At 39.1% G+C, this 19,176-nt stretch overlaps 1 protein-coding gene across 1 annotated transcript in view; it reads right to left on the bottom strand.

Annotated features, from left to right (window-relative positions):
• Positions 1–1,243: 1,243 nt before the first annotated feature.
• The window catches only part of GTF2A1 (general transcription factor IIA subunit 1), a 32,931-nt gene continuing 14,998 nt past the window's right edge, over positions 1,244–19,176 (bottom strand). Inside the window, exons 6-9 of the mRNA XM_040975213.1 lie at positions 17,579–17,712; positions 15,286–15,606; positions 8,714–8,803; positions 1,244–5,534 (exon numbers count right to left, since the gene is read on the bottom strand). Of these exons, the coding sequence (XP_040831147.1) occupies positions 5,427–5,534; positions 8,714–8,803; positions 15,286–15,606; positions 17,579–17,712 (653 nt within the window). The 3' untranslated portion in view covers positions 1,244–5,426. The remainder of the gene's footprint in view (positions 5,535–8,713; positions 8,804–15,285; positions 15,607–17,578; positions 17,713–19,176) is intronic.

The raw sequence follows: 19,176 nt of genomic DNA, 5'->3' as shown, positions 1-19,176 counted from the left end.
GCAACATGACCCGGAGAAATACATGCCTGGGTCCTAAAACCTAGAGAAGTAATCACACGTGGACAAAAGGGATTTTAAAGGGATTTCAATGAGTCTCTCTAGTTACCCAGCTGGGCCCTACAATAATGCCAATTATCCTGAGGAGAGCTCAGCCACAGAGCAGAGGATAAGGCTATGTGAAGAAGAGGCGACTGGGGCATCTTTGGCCTGTCACTAGTCTGCCCCAGTCGCCTTACTTCTGAGCCTCATTTCCCAGCCTTCCTACTGATCCTGCCATCTACCCTTCCTGCTCAGAACTGCCAGTTTTATTATCTGTAACCAAGAATCTGAGTGGTTTCCTAAGGGGTGAACATGCTTGCAGGCTCTGGCCCTGCTTCTGCAGCAGCAGCACTCTGGGGCCACTCCTCATTCCGCTGCCTGCTCGCCACTCCCACAAGCGCAACAAAAACACTGCCGGGGCAGCAGAGCTTTACCTCATTGAATAATCAAAATCTCAGGTGCTTCAGAGCGCCTGGGTTCCATTCCTTGCTTTCAGCTCTGGTTTTCTGCTAGTGCACACTCTGGAAAGCACCAAGTGACAGCTCAGATGACCGGGTTCCTGCCTCCCCTGCCTCAGCCTGGCCGGGCCCCAGCTGCTATGGCTATCTGAGGATAGGACCACCAGAAAGGAGATTTTTCTACCTAAAATTTTAAAAAATCTTGTCATCTTACAGAAGAAGATTCTGAGGCCAAAAAGATAATCAACGGAGCTTAAATTAAACTGCAAAAATACAACTTACTGGTAATAAATAAAATCTTTATTATGATGAATAGTTAAAATCTGCACGTTTCCTAGATAGCTTTAACAGGATAAAAAAAAAGCTATAAAAGGCAAGCTTGCTTTCTTAATGATTCATTTGAATTATCTATAAAATTAAAATACCTGCTAATTATTTAGCATCTTTGAAAATAACACAAAAATATTCAATTTGTAATACAAACCTCAATAATCCAATTCCCTTAATATGCAATTATTTACAAACTCTGAACTAAGAGGAAGATGATTCACCTAAACAGAGAAGAAATTAACATTCTCAAACTCTAAGTCATCAACGCTCTGGATTAGAAATACCCATTTAGTACAATGTGCTAAATTTTACACATTCTTAGTTACATTGTGTTGAAGTTAGCCCAACCAAATTGCTTTTTGTGCCCAGAAAACACAATTTTTAAAAAGCTACTGTTAAAGATTTTTTAGAGTTTAATAATTCAGACATCCCAGTAGACTTATCTTGAAAGCACAGAACTGAATAACTTTTCTTACTTAAACTTATCCTCATTAACATGAAGCATTTTTCCGTCTCAACTCTGTGTTCTTACTCAGCAAACATAGCAGTATCATACTCTAGCACGCAAAGCAAGCAACATTACTTTTTTTTAAATAACATCTTTAATTAAAGTTTTTGCAAAGGTAAAATATTAAACTTAAAATAGATCTTAGTACATCAAAATACTAAGTTCTCTAAATTGTATTCCAAGATGGTCTTTAAAACATAATATCCCATATGTCACAGAAGAGCAACCTTGATCTGCAATTGTACAGAATGAATTTTACAAACATAATAAATATATTTACGCCCTTAGACATAACAGTACGTACAACAGCAGTTGACAACAGTAGCCCAGAACAGCAAAAACGATTAGCCCCTCCCCCAAAACTGCAGCCCTGATACTGGACTGATTTAAGGAAACTTGTCTGAAACAGTAATTATTAACTCAATACAGTTTTCCCCTTAGGAGGATAAAAGAATCTTTGTTTCCCAAAACAACAGTTAAGTTTGGTGTGTTCTTTAAACCACAGAAAATGGAAAAAAAAAAAAGACTAAGGCAGGTCTAAAAAGTACAGAATAATGTCCATAGCATCATAAAGGATTAAAATGCAAAATCATTCAGCACAAACCATGAGGAAATATGTAAAACTGGGGGGTTTTCTTGTTGCTGTTTAACCAATGAGTTAAAAAATCCACTATAGCTGAATCAGATACGTAGACAGGCATGAAATAAAATGACAAAGTACAAACATAGATCAATAAAATATTACATTGCACAAAAACTCAAAAAATTCCAGATGAAATAACCTGAAAAATGAAACAGTCTTCTCAAGTGAAAGAAAACGCTAAGTTATAAAGGGAACTCCCAAGGAGGAATCGCGTCTTGCTTTTCTTCTATTTCCCCTCCGGTGATAACGGTGACATTATTGCTCTGAGAGAAGAAAATTTTACACCTTCTTTTTCCTCTATCAATCTCAGGAAAAAAGTGAAAAAAACTTGTCAATTTTCACTATAGCAAAAGAAAATCTTTAGACAAAAGATACTATATTTTTGTGTTGTTTTCTAAACCCTGAATCTATTAAGGTGTCGTGAACACATCTGAATCGCTATACACCTGCTCATATCTTGATATAATCCCAGAGGGATAACACCAGAGTGGCTTTGATTTTTAAAAAGGCAACAGTGTAATATGTGACATTCCGATGGCATTTAATTAAAAGAAAAAATATATATTTAAAATAAATATATAAACGCCCAATTCAGAGATCTCCCTCAAACACCAGGCATTTGCTCTAGGTGCTAATTGCACATTACAGACTCGTGCCAGCCACCACCAGTCAGACTCCACAGGTCAGACGTGCTCCGAGGCATGCAAGTGGTTTGATTATCCAAATGACTGCTCAGCAAGAGTTCACATACCGAAGGCACACGCTTGCACACTCTAGAGGGTACTTCTGTGTGAATGCTCCTTAGCACTATTAGTTAACGGCAAAAGGTGCCATCTCATCTGTGCAAATCAAAATAAATCCTCTTCTGAAACCATTGTTGTAATACCAAGACTCAACTATTTTTCCCCTTTCCATAAACATGTTTTCATTTAAAAATTCTGAAAGTAGGAACCCCTTGCCTTTTCAAAGGAATGACATGTCAATGTAACCTAATGAAATGAGTTGTTAAATACAATGTTAAAAGCATGATTAAGAAATTCAAGTACAATAAAAGATAAGCAAATGACATTCTTATAATAAAAGCTACTATAATAAAACTAAAACATGCTATTTGATTACAAAGTTAACACAATACATGATATGTAAGAGCACAATTTGGTATGCAGTGTTGTTTGAACTAGCTTTCAGAATTTTCACAGGTAAAAGAAAAGCATTTGCCAAATATGCCATAATTACTATGTAATACACAGGTGCAAATACAAATGGTTATTTCCTGCTTCAAAAGAACTCTAACGAGTCACTTTGGAAGCAGCAGTTGTTCATTTTTGAAGATAAAGTTGCAAAAATAGGCCAGTCTACGATGCCACTATGAAAAACCATGTCTGTATTGAGGGCCAGACATGAGCTACAGATGATACAGCGATCCAGGCCTCAGCAGCGTATGGACTACTGGACAGCCCAGTGGGTTCACTCAAGCAACACTGCAGCGCCGCCCACGCTCGAGGCAGTTCAGGTCATTCACCACTTCTCTCCGTAAGAGCCCCTAGCACCACCCCGCAGGAAAGGCCAACAGGACCTCCGCGAGTTCACTCCTCCCGTCCTCCTCTTCCCTCAGCCTCAATGATAACAGACCTGTGTCTGCTTTCAGAGCAGGGGGTAAACAAACTTCCCAAGGAAAAAACTACAAATATAGTCAAAAACTGTATTATCAGTTACGGGATCTAAATAAAACCCAACCACTAGCGTTGTCAGACACCAGACACGGCGATTCACACTGAAGTTGAAGGAATTTAATCAGACCAAGCGACTCAGTGGGGTGCAAAGTGGGCTAAAAAGAGATACCTATGGAAAAGTTCAGACTTTAAAAAAAAACTACGTGATAGCTCACAGTTTTCTTCTTTGCAATGTACTTTAAAGTGTTTTAAGTGTTACTTGTGGAAACACTCTAAGGCAAATAAAAGGAAGACAAACCTGGAAGACTGAAAACTAAACCAACAGATAAGCAATTTTAAATACACGTGAATTTTGTCCATATACTTCATGAAAAGTCAAACCAGTTTTAAGAACGCAAAGGTGAAGACGAATGTTCTGCCGCTCTCCCAGGCAGCCGGTTTATGCTCGATACAGCACTGCCATAGTGTTCTTTTAAGCCCTTTGTTGGAATGCAGAACTATGCATTCTTAATACACTTACTAGACTTCTATTGTTTTTAATGTACAAGCCAAATTTCGATGCCTTCTTCCACATGGACAAACTGGAGCCCATGTCCGTGTTACTGATGGCCTGGAAAGGCCACCACACCAGAGGTAAGTACATACTTCAGTGGCCCACCCCGACCCTATGCCACAACTATCCCTCTCAAATTACAAAGCGGCTTTAAAAAAAAATGTTCAATTAGATTAACAGGCTTTTTATTTCCTACTAGTAAACACAAGAAACTAAACTACTAAATTTCTTAATAAAAACCCAGGTCCTTCTCACTTGCTCTATGTGTCAATCAAAGAATAGAGTGCCGTCTGGATGGGTCAAGACTGAAGACTCACGTGAGCACATAATGCAGCCTGACAGAAACATCCGTCTACACTCACGTGCAGACAGTTCAACCAGATGGTCCTTCTGGAAACAAAGATATATTCCTGAAGAGCCAATGTGGGGTTTCTTTTTAAGGTGGTAAACAAAAGAAGTTTTTCAGCAAGGAAATTGCAGTTATCATTTTAATTCCACTGAACACAGAGAAGGCCCAAGTCATCAAACTACATTTATTGAGTAAGAAAACCTAATTAAAATCAACACCCAGACCTGGTTCAAGTCTGCATCTACAACTTGAGCACTGATTGCTTCCTTCACATCTGAAGTAGCTGTTTCCTAAAGCTGGGAAGGACGAGGTATATATTATGGAGGGAGAATAGCAAGTAAAAATATTTAAGACCTATTGTGAGAGTTTTAAATTGCTTTCTTACACAAGTGAATTAAAATTCAACACCGTAATTCTTACCCTTTTGTAAAAACCTCACGCAATTTTTACCAAATATAACCACATACAATAAACATGTTCAATTCAATCTATCAAAAGGGATCTCTTCAGTTCATTCCGAGTTATCTTCTGATTGAGCCAAAGTTGGAGGAAGGAATATGGACAAAGCTTTACATGCTAATTACCAGTGGCAAGTACCTGCATTTAAAATCAACAATTACGGTTTTCCTACACAAAACCCCAACCCCCTGCCCCACCAGCCCCAGGTGCCACAGCTCCATGGCTTGCCATTTGGAAGTAGTGTCTGTGTTGCCAAGGTCTAGCTCTGCTCCAGTAGCTTTGCTTCTACTGCACTTTTCTCACATGCAGAAGTGAAGTTTTGGTTGGTCTATGTCCCAAGTTTCAAACCGTCCACTTCATTTTTTTTGTTTGTTTAAAGTTTCTTTTTATTTATAAAAGAAAAGAAGCAACTCTTCACCATTCCGCATCTCCAATGGCTTTGGAAAATATATAATCTCTTCCATTAAGATTCATAATGCCATCCTTAAGATGAAATTTCCATTTGTTTTTACTTCTGTGTATCTAAATAAGCAAAAATAAAAGTTCAAAGCAATCACAAAACAAAGGAAAACAAGAATTTATTTACAAAATCCAACAACTTCCTCTTTACACAGACTGTATTTGGAAATGGTTTTCTTAGCAAAGCTTAGCTTGATTTAAAAAATTGACTCAACATATGTTAAAAAATTTATCTTTTGTTGCTTATGTTATTTAAAGTAGTTAATACTTTTCCATTAAATACTCTACCAAGCTTGCATATATACTTCCAAGCTCAATCTCAAAAACAGTGTCCTCCACAAAAGCTTTCCCTCATCTCGTCTCTCAGCATTTCCAATTTGCATAATGCTGCATACAAACTTGATAAAATACAACTAAAAAATAAAATTAAGATTTTTTTCTATCAAAATAAAATTCCTTGCAGTTAAATTCACCATGACACTGTATGCACAGCAGTACTTAAGAAAAGCATTTGAGGGCAGGCCGATCATCTGGTCATTAACAGACTATTTTAAGCAACTATATCCAGTAAAGCCAAAGGGCTCAAGTCACTATCGAGCTCAAGCTCCCGATGTTCTGAAGGCCCAAACCTTCTCACTATTCTGATGTGAAGATAATTTTAACCCTTCTCACCCTCTTGGCCAAGATCAGGTGGAGATGCCTTTCAACATTAACTAGTTCAGGCACCCATTTCCAAACAAGAAACAGCTCAGACACATTCAATGACTTGACCAAGGGCATATTGCTATTAAGTGACAAAGACAGTTTTCAAGTCTGTTGAAATACTCTTCCAGCTGTATCGGTTTGTCTCATAATATAATGCAGAAATGCTTACCAGGCACAGAGATTTTCTGATATTCTGGCCCACTCCTGCAATGCAAACTAAACATTTTCTATGACACATTCTTGGCCATTTACTGTATGTGTATCATTAGGGAGGAGAGAAGCAAAGAACTCCTTTTGGGAATGCTCTTTCATGTGTTATGACTCAATGAAAGCTGTTTCTTCCAAGCTCCACTAGATGATACTAGCTCTGCCTTCAGACTTCCTGTCTTTGAAACCCTTTGAAGCCTTTCATGTATGTGACAACCACTGTCATGTTCCTCCTCTACATTCAAACTTTTATTACTAAAACAAACAAGAGGACAAAAAGGAGGTGAGCTAGAAACTGCTGCGCTCAGAGGTCCTTTACCTCTACTCTAAACAGACCACGTAGATGGAAAATCTACAATGTAAAACAGATGTGCCATCTGCTGTCTCAATCCCCAAATGGCTCTAATAGTTGGGCTGTGCCAGGTCAAAACCAGAGCCAGAAGCTTCATTGGGGTGGCAGAGGCCCAGGCCTGGGTCATCTTCCCTTGCTTTCCCAGCCACATTAGCAAGCAGGTGGAGCAAAGTGCAACAGCAGGTACTTAACTGAAACCAGCTCTCAGTGTCCACTTAACTCACTGTGCCAAAGCACTGCTGCCCTCTCGATTCTTTTCAAAGGAAACATTAAATATCAGTTATATTTATTTTCATTTATTTAAAAGGCAGAGACAGAGGGAGAGACCAAGCGAGAGACAGATCTCTTCCACTCACATACACTGGTTCATTTCCTCAATGCTCACAACAGAAGCTGGGACAGGCAAAGCCAGGATCCTGAAACTTAGCCAGGCTCTCTCCCACGTGTGACTGGGATCCAACTACTTGAGACACTGCCCGCTTGCACTAAGGGTGAGCATCAGCAGGATGCTGGAATTGGCAGCAGAGCCACAAATGGAACACAAGCACCCTCACTTCTTTTCTAGATCGTATCTGAGAAAGTCAGGAAAGCATACGGACTCATTCATCAACTCTTACAACAACGGGAGACATGGTGTCACTTATTTGGATCATTACAACATTCCTGTCTAAATAATTCCCTTGCTTTAAAGCTCACTTCCTCCCTATATTTTTCTTAATAAAGAAGGCAAAGTAATCCTTTTAAAATCTAAGTTAACAGGGCCTGGTGCAATAGCTTAGTGGCTAAATCCTTGTCTTGCATCCCCTGGGGTCCATAGGGGTGCCAGTTTGTGTCCCAGCTGTTCCACTTCCCATCCAGCTTCCTGCTTGTGTGTGATCTGGGACAACAGTCGAGGCCCAAAGCCTCAGGACCCTGCATTTGCGTGGGAGACCCAAAAGAAGCTCCTGGTTCCTGGCTTCAGATCAGCTCAGCTCCAGCCGCTGTGGCCGCTTAGGGAGTGAACCAGAGGATGGAAGATCTTTCTATAGCTCCGTCTCTCTGTATATCTACCTTTCCAATGGACCAAAAAAAAAAAAAAAAAAAAAAAAAAAAAATCTGAATAGCACCTTTCATTTGATCTCTGTAATAGATTTGGTCCCTACTGCCCACACTGAAGACCTGGACTCCATGCTTAGCAGCCCTGGCCTGGTTGTTGTCAGAATTTGGGGGATGGAAGAGCTTTCTCTCTCTCTCATATAAATAAACAAAATAATTGAGAACATAGAGAGTCAACAGCCAATTCTCACACAACCTGGTTCCAAAAGTCCTAATGCTACCAAAGTATAGCAAACTTAATTTTGACTAATTTTTAGTAAATACTTTACTGTTTATTTTCATATTATTTATTGCCCTATTCTTTTTTTTTTTTTTTTAAGTATTTGAGAACTGCATTGTGGCAACTCTTGTGTTGACACCATCATCCTATACGGGCATCAGTTCAAGTCCTAGCTACTCCACTTCTGATCCTCCTGCATCTGGGAAAGGAGCAGACGGCTGCAGCACTTGAGCCTGACCCAGTCCTGGCTACCGGGGTCAACTAGAGATAAATAAATGTTTAATAAAGAAAGATTCCCCCCTCCCCACCAAAGCAGCTTTGCTTATTTTGTCTACAAATTGGGAGTCTAAATAGGGGTCAATGTGGATTAATCTGCTACCTGCAGTGTCTACATCCTACATGGGCACCAGTTCAAGTTCTGGCTGCTCCACTTTTGATCCAGCTCCCTGCAAATAAGTCTGGAAAAAGCCATGGGAGATGGCCCAAGAGCTTGGGCCCCTGCATCCAAGCGGGGAACCCAGATTACAGTCCCCGCCATAGCTGTTGCAGCCATTTGCCGAGGGAACCAGCACAGGGAATCATCTCTCTGATCATCTTTCCCTTTCTATAATTCTGCCTTTCAAGTAAGTAAATCAATCTCTTGAACTGCGAACGCAACCTTACCTTATCGTACTGGCATACAACGACATTTTCTGTGTCAAAGAGTTCCTGTCCTTCTTCATCGCTCACATCGTCTTCGCTGTTGAGTGGCTCCTGCAAGTGAAAGAGTCCATGTGTTTATACAGGATAAAAGATGGCTCACGTTGTCACTGAAGAGCAGTACAATCACCCTGACTTTTTTTGAGACCCAAATAACAAATATCACAATCTATATGCTTACTTTCTCTAGGTATCTTAGAAAGCTATCACGAGTCATTTTTTATGGTATTCTAAAAAAGAGGGAAAAGTAGAGTATCATTTTTTGACTTACAAATTGCATACTTAACTGCTGTTAAGTTTCTTGCAGATTCTTCAGTAACCTTGGTAAGAAAAAAATTTTTAAGACTTATTTTTATTTCAAAGTCAGTTATACAGGGAGGAGGACAGAGAGAGAGGAAGATCTTCCATCCGATGATTGACTCCCCAAGTGACCGCAATGGCCAGAGCTGAGCCAATCCAAAGCCAGGAGCTTGGAACTTCCTCCAGGTCTCCCATGTGGGTGGCAGGGTCCCAAGGCTTTGGGCCGTCCTCCTTTTTTTCCCAGGCCACAAGCAGGGAGTTGGGTGGGAAGTGGATTTGCCAGGATTAGAACCAGTGCACGTATGGGATCCTGGCGCGTTCAAGGCAAGGACTTTAGCCGCTAGGGCACCACGGTGGGCCCCAGGGAAACTTCTGAACAATATTATGTGCATGGCATGTATGAGCATGTGTGCAGGCGTGCACACGCTCACACTAACACACATGGCACTATGTACCAGAAACAGTAGGAAAGAGAAAACTGGTCAAACTGGAGGAGAAAAAAGGGCAGTACAAGTCTACTGGTCTGGCCTGTGTCTATACGTAAAGGACTAGGACTGTGGATCCAGGCCGACACATTATGACGCTTATTGTGGAGGGAAGTATAAAAAATAACTAAGATTTAGGCTTGAAAAAGAAAAAAAGGAAAGGAAAAAAAACGGAGCTGAAAATCTCAGTACCAAAGAGAAAAATAAATGTTCACAGTACAAAACGACCAATTACCTTAAAATTCACCTCAGTTGTGATGGAAGATAAAAGATATACATCGCATTTCTGCTAAAAATGGGACAAAATTAATGCAGGAAAAAATTTTATTAAATCTATGTCTAGGGCCTAGTGCAGTGGCCTAGTGGCTAAAGTTCTCGCCTAACACACGCCAGGATCCCATACGGGCGCTGGTTCTAATCCTGACAGCCCGTTTCCCATCCAGCTCCCTGCTTGTGGCCTGGGAAAGCAGTCAAGAACAGCCCAAATCCTTGGTACCTACCCTGCACCTGCGTGGAAGACCCAGAAGAGGCTCCTGGCTCCTGGTTTCAGACTGGTGCAGCTCCAGCCATTGCAGTCACTTGGGGAGTGAATCAGCGGACAGAAGATCGTCCTCTCTTCTGTCCTCCTTTCTGTATATCCGACTTTCCAATAAAAATAAAATCTTAAAAAAAAAAATCTGCCTATACTATTTACACATGTACTCTCTGACTTAAAGCAGACTATCACCAGTATAACATTTTTAAAAAATGTTAAATTCATAGCAAGATTCTTTAATGTAAAAATTTCGGTGATAGGAAAAACGTTCACAATCATACCTAACCATCCTTATCCAGGGAGCAGTCACCTCCACCTCCCCATCCTGTCCTCCTGCTCCACTGTGTGCAGCATTCCCATGAAACGGCCTTGTCTGCCTGTTTCATGTAAACAGATCCTAACAGCCAGCACTTACCACTAGCCCCCTCACTTGGTGTGTTCTCAAAGTGGGCACGTTAAAGCACACGGCCCTCTAGAAACACACTTATTCCTACTCATGCTTAAACATTACTCTGCTGTAAGTATACAACGTTTGTCTAATTCTCAGGTGAACATTTGAGTTACTTTGTAGGTTATCATGAATACTGCTGTTACGAACATCCAAATATTTTTGTGTGAATACCCGATTCCTGCTTTCCTGTGTATTGTTCAGTCAAATGTTGATAAACCAAACCACCATAGAAATGACATGTTTTTACATTCTAATCACCGCACAGGGTTCTGATCAGTCTGCACTCCTGTGCACAGTCACGTTCTGACTCCGCCTGTCCTAGTGGGCATGAGGTACTGCACTGTGGTTTCAACTCACCTTTTTCTAATACTGCTGCGCAGTTTTTCACTTATTTGTATGTCATCTTTGGAGAAAAATATATTAAAGTATTTCACTCATCTTTTCATTGTTTTGTTTTTGAACTGTAAGAATTTTTTCAAGCATTCTGAATAGTGGATCCTTACAAATGACCTGTTATCTGGTGGACTGTCTTATGTTCTAGATATTGCCTGCAATGTACACATTTTTCCACGACTTACTTGTACTTTTGCATCACATTTAAAGAACCACTGTCAAATCCAAGGTTATGTAGATTTGCTGCAATGGTTTCATATGAGAGCTTTTTAACTTTAGCTCTTAGATTTAGGTCTCTGATTCATTTGTTTAATTTTTATATGAGGTGGAGTTGGGGTCAGATTCCACACTTTTTTATATAGATAATCTGTTGTTCAAGCAAATTTTGGTAGAAAGACAATTCTTTCCCTACTAAGCAGTGTTGATACAACTAAGTAATGCCAGTACTGCTCTATTAGGATAATGAAAAATGACTTCATGGTTAAAAATAGATATGTTACACATACATACACAAAAATGCATGTCATTAAGGCATGACACTCGTGTGTTCAATCATAAGTGACTTAGCTCACCAAGAAAATACAAATGTAATCTTATATGTGCCCGATTTTAGGCTTAAAACAAAATCAGGAAGTCCACTATCTCTCTATCTCACTGGTTGTTTAACCACAAAAATGTATTGTAACGATGTAGAATATCTGAACAAACCTACTGATAATCTAACAGACATAAGAGAAGATAGTACGCCCAAAAACTGCAGTAAATCATCTGCTTAAAAAAATAAAACCTGATGACATCAAGCAAATCTCATCATGTAGGTATTTTTGAAATGCAAAACAGAACAGAAAAACACAGTAGACAGAAAAAACAAAGTTAAAAGATGATTCTCTGAAATGAGTTCTAATATAATCAAAACACCTCTGGCAAGACAGAAAAAAACTAAGGCATAATAATAGCAGGAATTAAAACAACAGACTAGACTGCAAATGATTCTGGTACCAGAATGGTTACATGATTATGTTAGATCCTTGCATGTGCCAGGATCCCATATGGGTGCTGGTTCTAATCTTGGTGGCCTTGCTTCCAAGACCTTGGTACCCTGCACCTGCATGGGAGACCTGGAAGAAGTTCCAAGCTCATGGCTTCAGATCAGCACAGCTTCGGCCGTTGAAGCCACTTGGGGAGTGAATCATCGGACAGAAGATCTTCCTCTCTGCCTCTCCTCCTCTCCGTATATCTGACTTTAAAATAAACAGAAAAAATAAATCTTAAAAAAACAAAAACACTCATGAATGTGTAAGTTTTCAAAAAGTTCATGGGAAAAAACCCCATAAATTTCAAGTTTCTTATCTTTTATAATTTCAGTTTCATCAACTCTTTCACATACCTACATACACAGAATCCTAGAAAAAAAAATCATAGTTTACCAAAACTGCTTCCAAAAGAAATAAAATATATGAATGAGAAACGACTTGCCAGATATTTTAACAGTGTTTTAACAAATACAGAAAAAAGTACAATCACTTTTGAAAAAAATCAAGAGGAAAAGTTACAAAAAGCTTATTTTATAAAGATTTAATAAACTTGAAAACTTGTAGAAAGAATGTTAATAACAGAATCATTCATGAATATACATGCAAATGTCCTGAAGAAAAATGAACAATTCTCAAAAACATACATAATGATCAGGTAAGTCATACTATTCCAGCAATACAAAATTGGTTTACAAATAGAAAATCAGTCAACGAAACTCACTCTAACAACAGAATAAGGGTGAGAACCTCTCGTTATTTAACAGTTACAGAAATATTTAATGAAATTCAACATTTACTTTTAGCTTAAAAAGCAAAAGCAAAGCTTTTTGTTAATTCTGAAAAAAAGGGAACATTCATATTCAGATAAAGGATATTCATTAAAATCCTTCAATCCAGGATTTTAATAGTGAATGACATGAAAGATTATTTTTAACCTAAAGAACAAGATAAAAGCTTCTGTTATTGCCATTTTCCCAACACTGTTCTGGAGGACTTAGCCAATAAAGCAAGAAAAAGTTATCTTCCATATACAATGCGATCTCTCTAAACAGTAAACCAAAAAAAAAAAAAAAAAATCTACAGATAGAGTACTAAAAGCAGTATGACTTTAGGAAGGCAGCGGATCAAAGATGAGTATTAAAAGTTCTACACATTTTGATACTGTTAGCAAAAACCGAGTAACTAGAAAACGCAACTATGTGAGAGAAGCAGTAAACCTCTAGGGAATAAACTGAGCAAGTTTACCTACTTGACAAACAGTAAACTAAAAGCGACCACACGTGCTGGCTGGAAAGTCAGATATACAGAAACTCATCAAAGATCAAGGAAAAGCACCAAAACCCACACCAGTATATATGCATATACTATACCTGATAAACTATGTATCAATGTGGGTATATACTGTAGACGACTGATAGAAATTAAGGAGCTTGACAATATCAGACATTAGTGAGAATGTTCAACATCAACACAAACGCGCCCTGAATGGCAGAAATTCAGCGGTACCACAACTTGGCACTGAGCTGCAAAACTCAACTCAATGCCTAGGGATGACATCATAGACGCTGCTGTCCATGTATTCTCAGAATACACACCCAGAAGTATTTTATAACTTGTAACAAGTAACAACCACAAAAGCTCTAATGTTAACTCCCAATTCCAATGCAACTAAGTCAGAAAAATGGAGAAATAAATGCATTTAACAGTGAATATACTTACAGCTCTATGTAACATCTTGGATAAGATCTCAAGACCATAGCTTAAAAACAATTTGTAGAACCATACATACAGAATGATTTCATTTGCTACAAATGGACAGTCAGAACTAGACAACATGCTATTCAGGGATTTAAGTCCCTGGTAAAACACAAAGACAAGTTAATGATAAACATATAATTCATGACCACAAATGAATTTTCTGATGGCAGAACAAAGATGATACCAAAGGGCGAGGCACCAAGTAACAGTATTTATTTTTTAAGTAGATCTTGGGCACCGTATATTTAGACCTTAAAATATTTTCATTCATTTGTGTTTATTAATAAATTTTTTACTAATGAATTTAAATGAGTAAGATAAATAAGATTGTACCTAAAGCTGAAGAAGGCAATTAATATGGAAAATTTTGGTGGGACAAATATTATCTCTGACTTTATAAACTAAGCTGAAACAGCAAGGAAAACAAACACATATTATACACCTCCAGCAGAAGACAGGAGACAGATCTGAAGAATGGGTAAGATTATTGAGAAACTGCGAAGAAGAATTGTAATGCATCTGGACAAAGCCCCTCTCTCTGGCACAGCTAACTGTATCCCAGCACCAGTTCAAGTCCTGGCTTCTCCGTTTCTGAGACTCCCATGAATGAGCCTGGGAAGGCAACAGATCACCGCCCAAGCTGGCCCCTCCCCGCCTTGTGGGGTACCAAGATGGAGTCCCTAGTTTCTCACTTTGGTATGGTCAAGCTCAGGTTGTTTGGGCCATTTGCAAAGGAAGCTAGCAGCTGTAAGACCTGTCTTTTCCTCTCTTGTTCTTTTTTATTTTTAATATTTATTTATTTTTATTGGAGAGTCACATATACAGAGAGGGGGAGAGACAGAGAGGAAGATCTTCCATCCACTGATTCATTCCCTAAGCGGCCACAACGGAAGGAGTCATCCAAAGTCAGGAGTCAGGAGCCTCTTCTGAATCTCCCATGCGGGTGCAAGGTTCCAAGGCTTTGGGCCATCCTGCACTGCTTTCCCAAACCACAACCAGAGCTGCCAGAATTAGAACTGACGCCCACATGGGATGCAGCATGTGCAAAGCAAGGACCTTAGCCAGTAGGCTACCACACTGGGCCCTTCTTCTCTTATTCCAATGCACTTTCAAATAAATAAATAAATGAATAAATAAATATAACAATTAACAAATAAACTGGGATAGAATGTGGATCAAAAGCAAAGTTCTATTTAAATCTGTCGTTTTGATTTTCTTGGTTTCCTATGAATGCTGTCATGACTGAACTACTGAAGCTAAAGATTAATCGCATGTATTTTCCCACCAGTGTCTTTAAATATAAAGCCATGAGATGAATGTGTAAGCCAAACAATTAGAATTATTTTTGTCATCTTCACTATATTAGCATGACCTAACCTGGAATACCTTTGTGTTTTATTACCAGTGACATTCATGAAATACGAATATAGCTGACATCTTAGTTTCCTTTAAAATCTTATGATGTACATGTTGCACAGATCCTAAGGCTCTAACAGTACAGTGTAAGAATTCATCAGTCTGACACCAAGGAAAATAAGAATTGTGCAGATTCGCCTTTCTGATTTGCACTAGAAACTTACTTCTTCCACTTGTCCATCCTCAGCTCCATCCTTCTCTTTGTCTTCCTCTTCATCGTCATCATAATCTTCTTCTTCATCTTCATCTTCTTCAGATGAGGTGTCCCCTGTTCCGTCGACTTGCAACACCAAGGGAGCTTGCTGCTGGGCAGGCTGGGCCTGCGGCTGCTGCTGGCCAGCAGGAGTTATCTGTGCTTGTGCTGATGTAGGTGCTGCCACTGTTGTAGGTATAACTTGAGTTTTATTTCCTGTAAACAGGATTTGCTGAGGCTGGATGATGACACCCGTCTGTGGTGAAATCCCTCCAGGAAGAGGGGCCAGCACCTATGGCAAAACAAAGCCATGTTGGCGACTACTCGGATGATTAAGTTCTGCACAAAGAACTAGCGTCAAACGTCCAAGAACCACCAGAAAACTGAAGCACAAAAGCAATGTCAAACCAATACAGTGACTCACTAAACTTTCCAATTTATCACATTGCTGCAGGAAAAGGATTTTCTAAAGATAACTGCTATATTTACTGAGTACTTCCTAGGTTCAGAGTTATACTTACTTGAGACGGACTGAAAAGTAGTAATGTATAAACCTTGCAATCACTAAACAGTAACATCTGAACCTGAACTTTCTGGTACAAAGGCCATGTCTGTGCTGTTAAGCTATACTGTCTGCACAAGAACACAGGACAGAGAATCTGGAGACCTGAGTCTATTTTTATGTAAGACCAATTAGGGCAGCCATATGGTGTGACAGACAAAACAGGAACGACTCACGGAGAGAAGACGTAAAGCAGTACTGGGTGACCAGCAATGCTCCACAAGTTTCAGATTTTGGTGCATTTCAGTTTTCTGATTTTTGGCTTAGGGAGGTTCAGTTTGTACTCCAAACAAATATTCCTAAATACAAAAACACTCTGCAAGTTCACAGAAAAAGGATCCCAAAAAAGATCTTATAAATTGTGTTTTCCAGGGCACAGAGTGTGGTAGGTTTGGCAGTTGAGAGGCTAAAGTGCTTGTAACCCATACTGGAGTGCTTGGGTTCGATGTCCTGACTCTAAACCACGGGAGACAGTAATGTCTTAAGCAGGTTTCTGTCATCCTTGTGGGAGGTGTCTACTCGACTCCCAGCCCTGGCCAATCCCTGAATGCTGCAGGTATCTGAGGAGGAACCCGGCATTGACAGCACGTGCTCTGTCTATAGAAAAGAAAAATCTTCCAACAGGCAATGGGAAGTCACTACAAGAGTTAAAGAAAGAGACTATGAGTCAGTCTGGCTAGGGGTGAGCACAAAACCAGAAGACACTGACAGTACTGTAGTGACAAATTATGATTGTATGAATTAATGAAATGATAACAGTAGAGAAAAAACTAGTTTCAAACACTAAGGTACTACGCATATGGCAAAATCCCAGTTTAAAAAAAAAAAAGAAAAGAAAAGAAAAAAGAACTAGTAAGAATAACTGGTAGACTAGCATCATAGCATAGTTGGCTAGGCCTCTGCCTGTGGCACCAGCATCTGACATGGGCTCCAGTTCATGTCATGGTTGCTCCACTTCAGATTCAGCTCTCTGCAACTAAGTCTGGAAAATCAGTGGAAAATGGTTCAAGACCTTGGACTGCTACAGCCACGTGGAAGACCTGGAAAAAGTAGTTCCTGGCTCCTGGCTTCAGATGGGCTCAGCTCCAGCCATTGCAGCCATTTGGAAGCAACCAAACGGCTGGAAAACTTTCTTCTATCTTTTCTTTCCTTACCTCTCCTTCCTTCTCTCTAGCTCTGCCTTTTAAATAAAAATAAATCTTAAAAAAAATTGGTAGGATTGAAGGACTAAATAACACCTTAGCTACTGGAGGCAAGCAGGAGAGGAACACACACACTCCATTCCCCCAAATACCAAAGCATCATCAAAGATGTATCATGTGCACTTTGCAGACTCACAAATTACTGGCTATTTATGATGATCCTGACAGTAGATGCTAGTTCAAGCCTGAATCACTCTTAGGATACCAGATGCTGAGTGCTCCCACTGAGGAAAACGCACATCAGGAGGTGAGGGGATGCTAAGAGATGCGTAATAGTAACAATTATCCTATTTTAAACAAATTCAATGTAAGTTGAACAATGACTTGTACAGAAGGAATTTGGAACAAAAACGTACACAGTACTGGGAAAGAGTATTAAGCATTTGCACATATAAATTCATGGCAAAAGGGGTAACCACCTAGGAAACTGACACAGAACAAAGACAGAAGTATGGGGGAAAAAAAAAAGAACTATGGCGACCACCAAGTGACATTTTTACCTGTTGTATAACTGGCGCTTGTACTCCTCCAGGTTGCATTTGTGGTATAACCTGTTGTTGTAGAACCACTGACTGCTGAGGCTGAAAGATGTACTGGGCACCGTTGGCTGCTCTGACCACCTGAAGAAGCTGGCCTAAAGTAACAAACATACATTCAAGTTGCCACATTCGCAGTGACCATCCGAAAATAAATTCACACTGCATGTCAAATGCCTCAAGGGCTTAGAATGATCAAGCAGCAAGTCTCATAGTTTTATTAAGGGCTATCACACTGTACACACTGTATTGCTCCCAATTTCCCTCCATACTCAAATACTTTAGTTAAAAGGCTTTATTTTCCAAATTAACATGCTCATTTGCAGCTGTTTTTAATTAAAACTATCAACAGATTATAAGACAACAAAGGATTTCTCTCTCTCCCCTCTCTGTACCTCTGCCTTTCAAAGTAAATAAATAAAATTTCCTTAAAAAAAAAAAAAACCTAAGTATAGTGGTTTATTTGGTATTTGGAATCACAGCTACACAGTACTTCAGAATTGCTCAAAAATTTGTTGAATCAAATATCAACAATGCAACTGTGGGACTAGCTTATACATCCTCCCTCCTATTTGTCACTTTAAATGACACAGAATCAATTAAAAAGTGAACAACTGGGGACTGTTACGCTGACACATAAGGCTAAGCTTCCTTCTGTTGCACCCCATACGGGTGCTAGTTCAACTCTTGGATGCTCCACTTCCAATTCAGTTCCCTGCTGGTTGCCTGGGAAACCATGGCAGAATGGCCCAAAGCATTGCAACCCTGCACCCATGAGGGAGATCCAGATGAAGCTCCTAGCTCTGGCTTTGGATTAAATGAGCTGCTGCCATTGCGGCCATTTGAGGAATGAATCAGAAGCTGAAAGATCTACCCTACTCCCTTTCTCTGTAACTCTGTCCTTTCTATAAAAATAAAGAAATCAAACAATTTCTATCTTACTAATATATACTTAGACAAGTCTTTAACTTGTTCTTCATAAATACAGAATTAAAATAACAGAAGACTATATAATCAAGATTACAGCCAGAAGACTTAAAATTCATATAAATAAAAGGGGTGGGAGGATCATTATGTTCTTAAAATTGTATTTAACAATCACATCAAACCTGTTATAAACTAAATAATATTTTAAAATTTTAAAGTAAAAAACTCATGTAAAGAAAAGTTTCAAACTAGTATCAAAAATTAACTAGATATTGATAAATGCAGAGATGTTATATGTAACACATGTACATGAGATGTAACAAATTGTAATAAATTTGTTCAAAGCAATATAGGGCTGACTATGATATCACAATCAAGTTCAAATGAGTCAAGCTTAATTACTTGGAAGGTTAAATTTCTTTGGTAAAAAATTAAGCAAAAATTTTTATATAATCATATTTCATTCAATAACAGGGTTCTTATTTATAGAAGGAAAGTTCCAAGTCTTCAATAATGATTACAGTTCAATGTTCCATAGCCCTCAGCGACTTTAATAAACTAAATCAAATGGTAAAGGAAATGACAGTATTTTTGATCTTTCAATAAGACAAAACCAGGTGTGATTTTCGGAGCTG

This window comes from Ochotona curzoniae, unplaced genomic scaffold, assembly GCF_017591425.1.
Source record: "Ochotona curzoniae isolate NIBS_2020 unplaced genomic scaffold, NIBS_Ocur_1.0 contig_2688, whole genome shotgun sequence".
NCBI classification, from domain to species: Eukaryota; Metazoa; Chordata; class Mammalia; order Lagomorpha; family Ochotonidae; genus Ochotona; species Ochotona curzoniae.
This window is presented reverse-complemented; position numbering and strand designations above follow the sequence as displayed.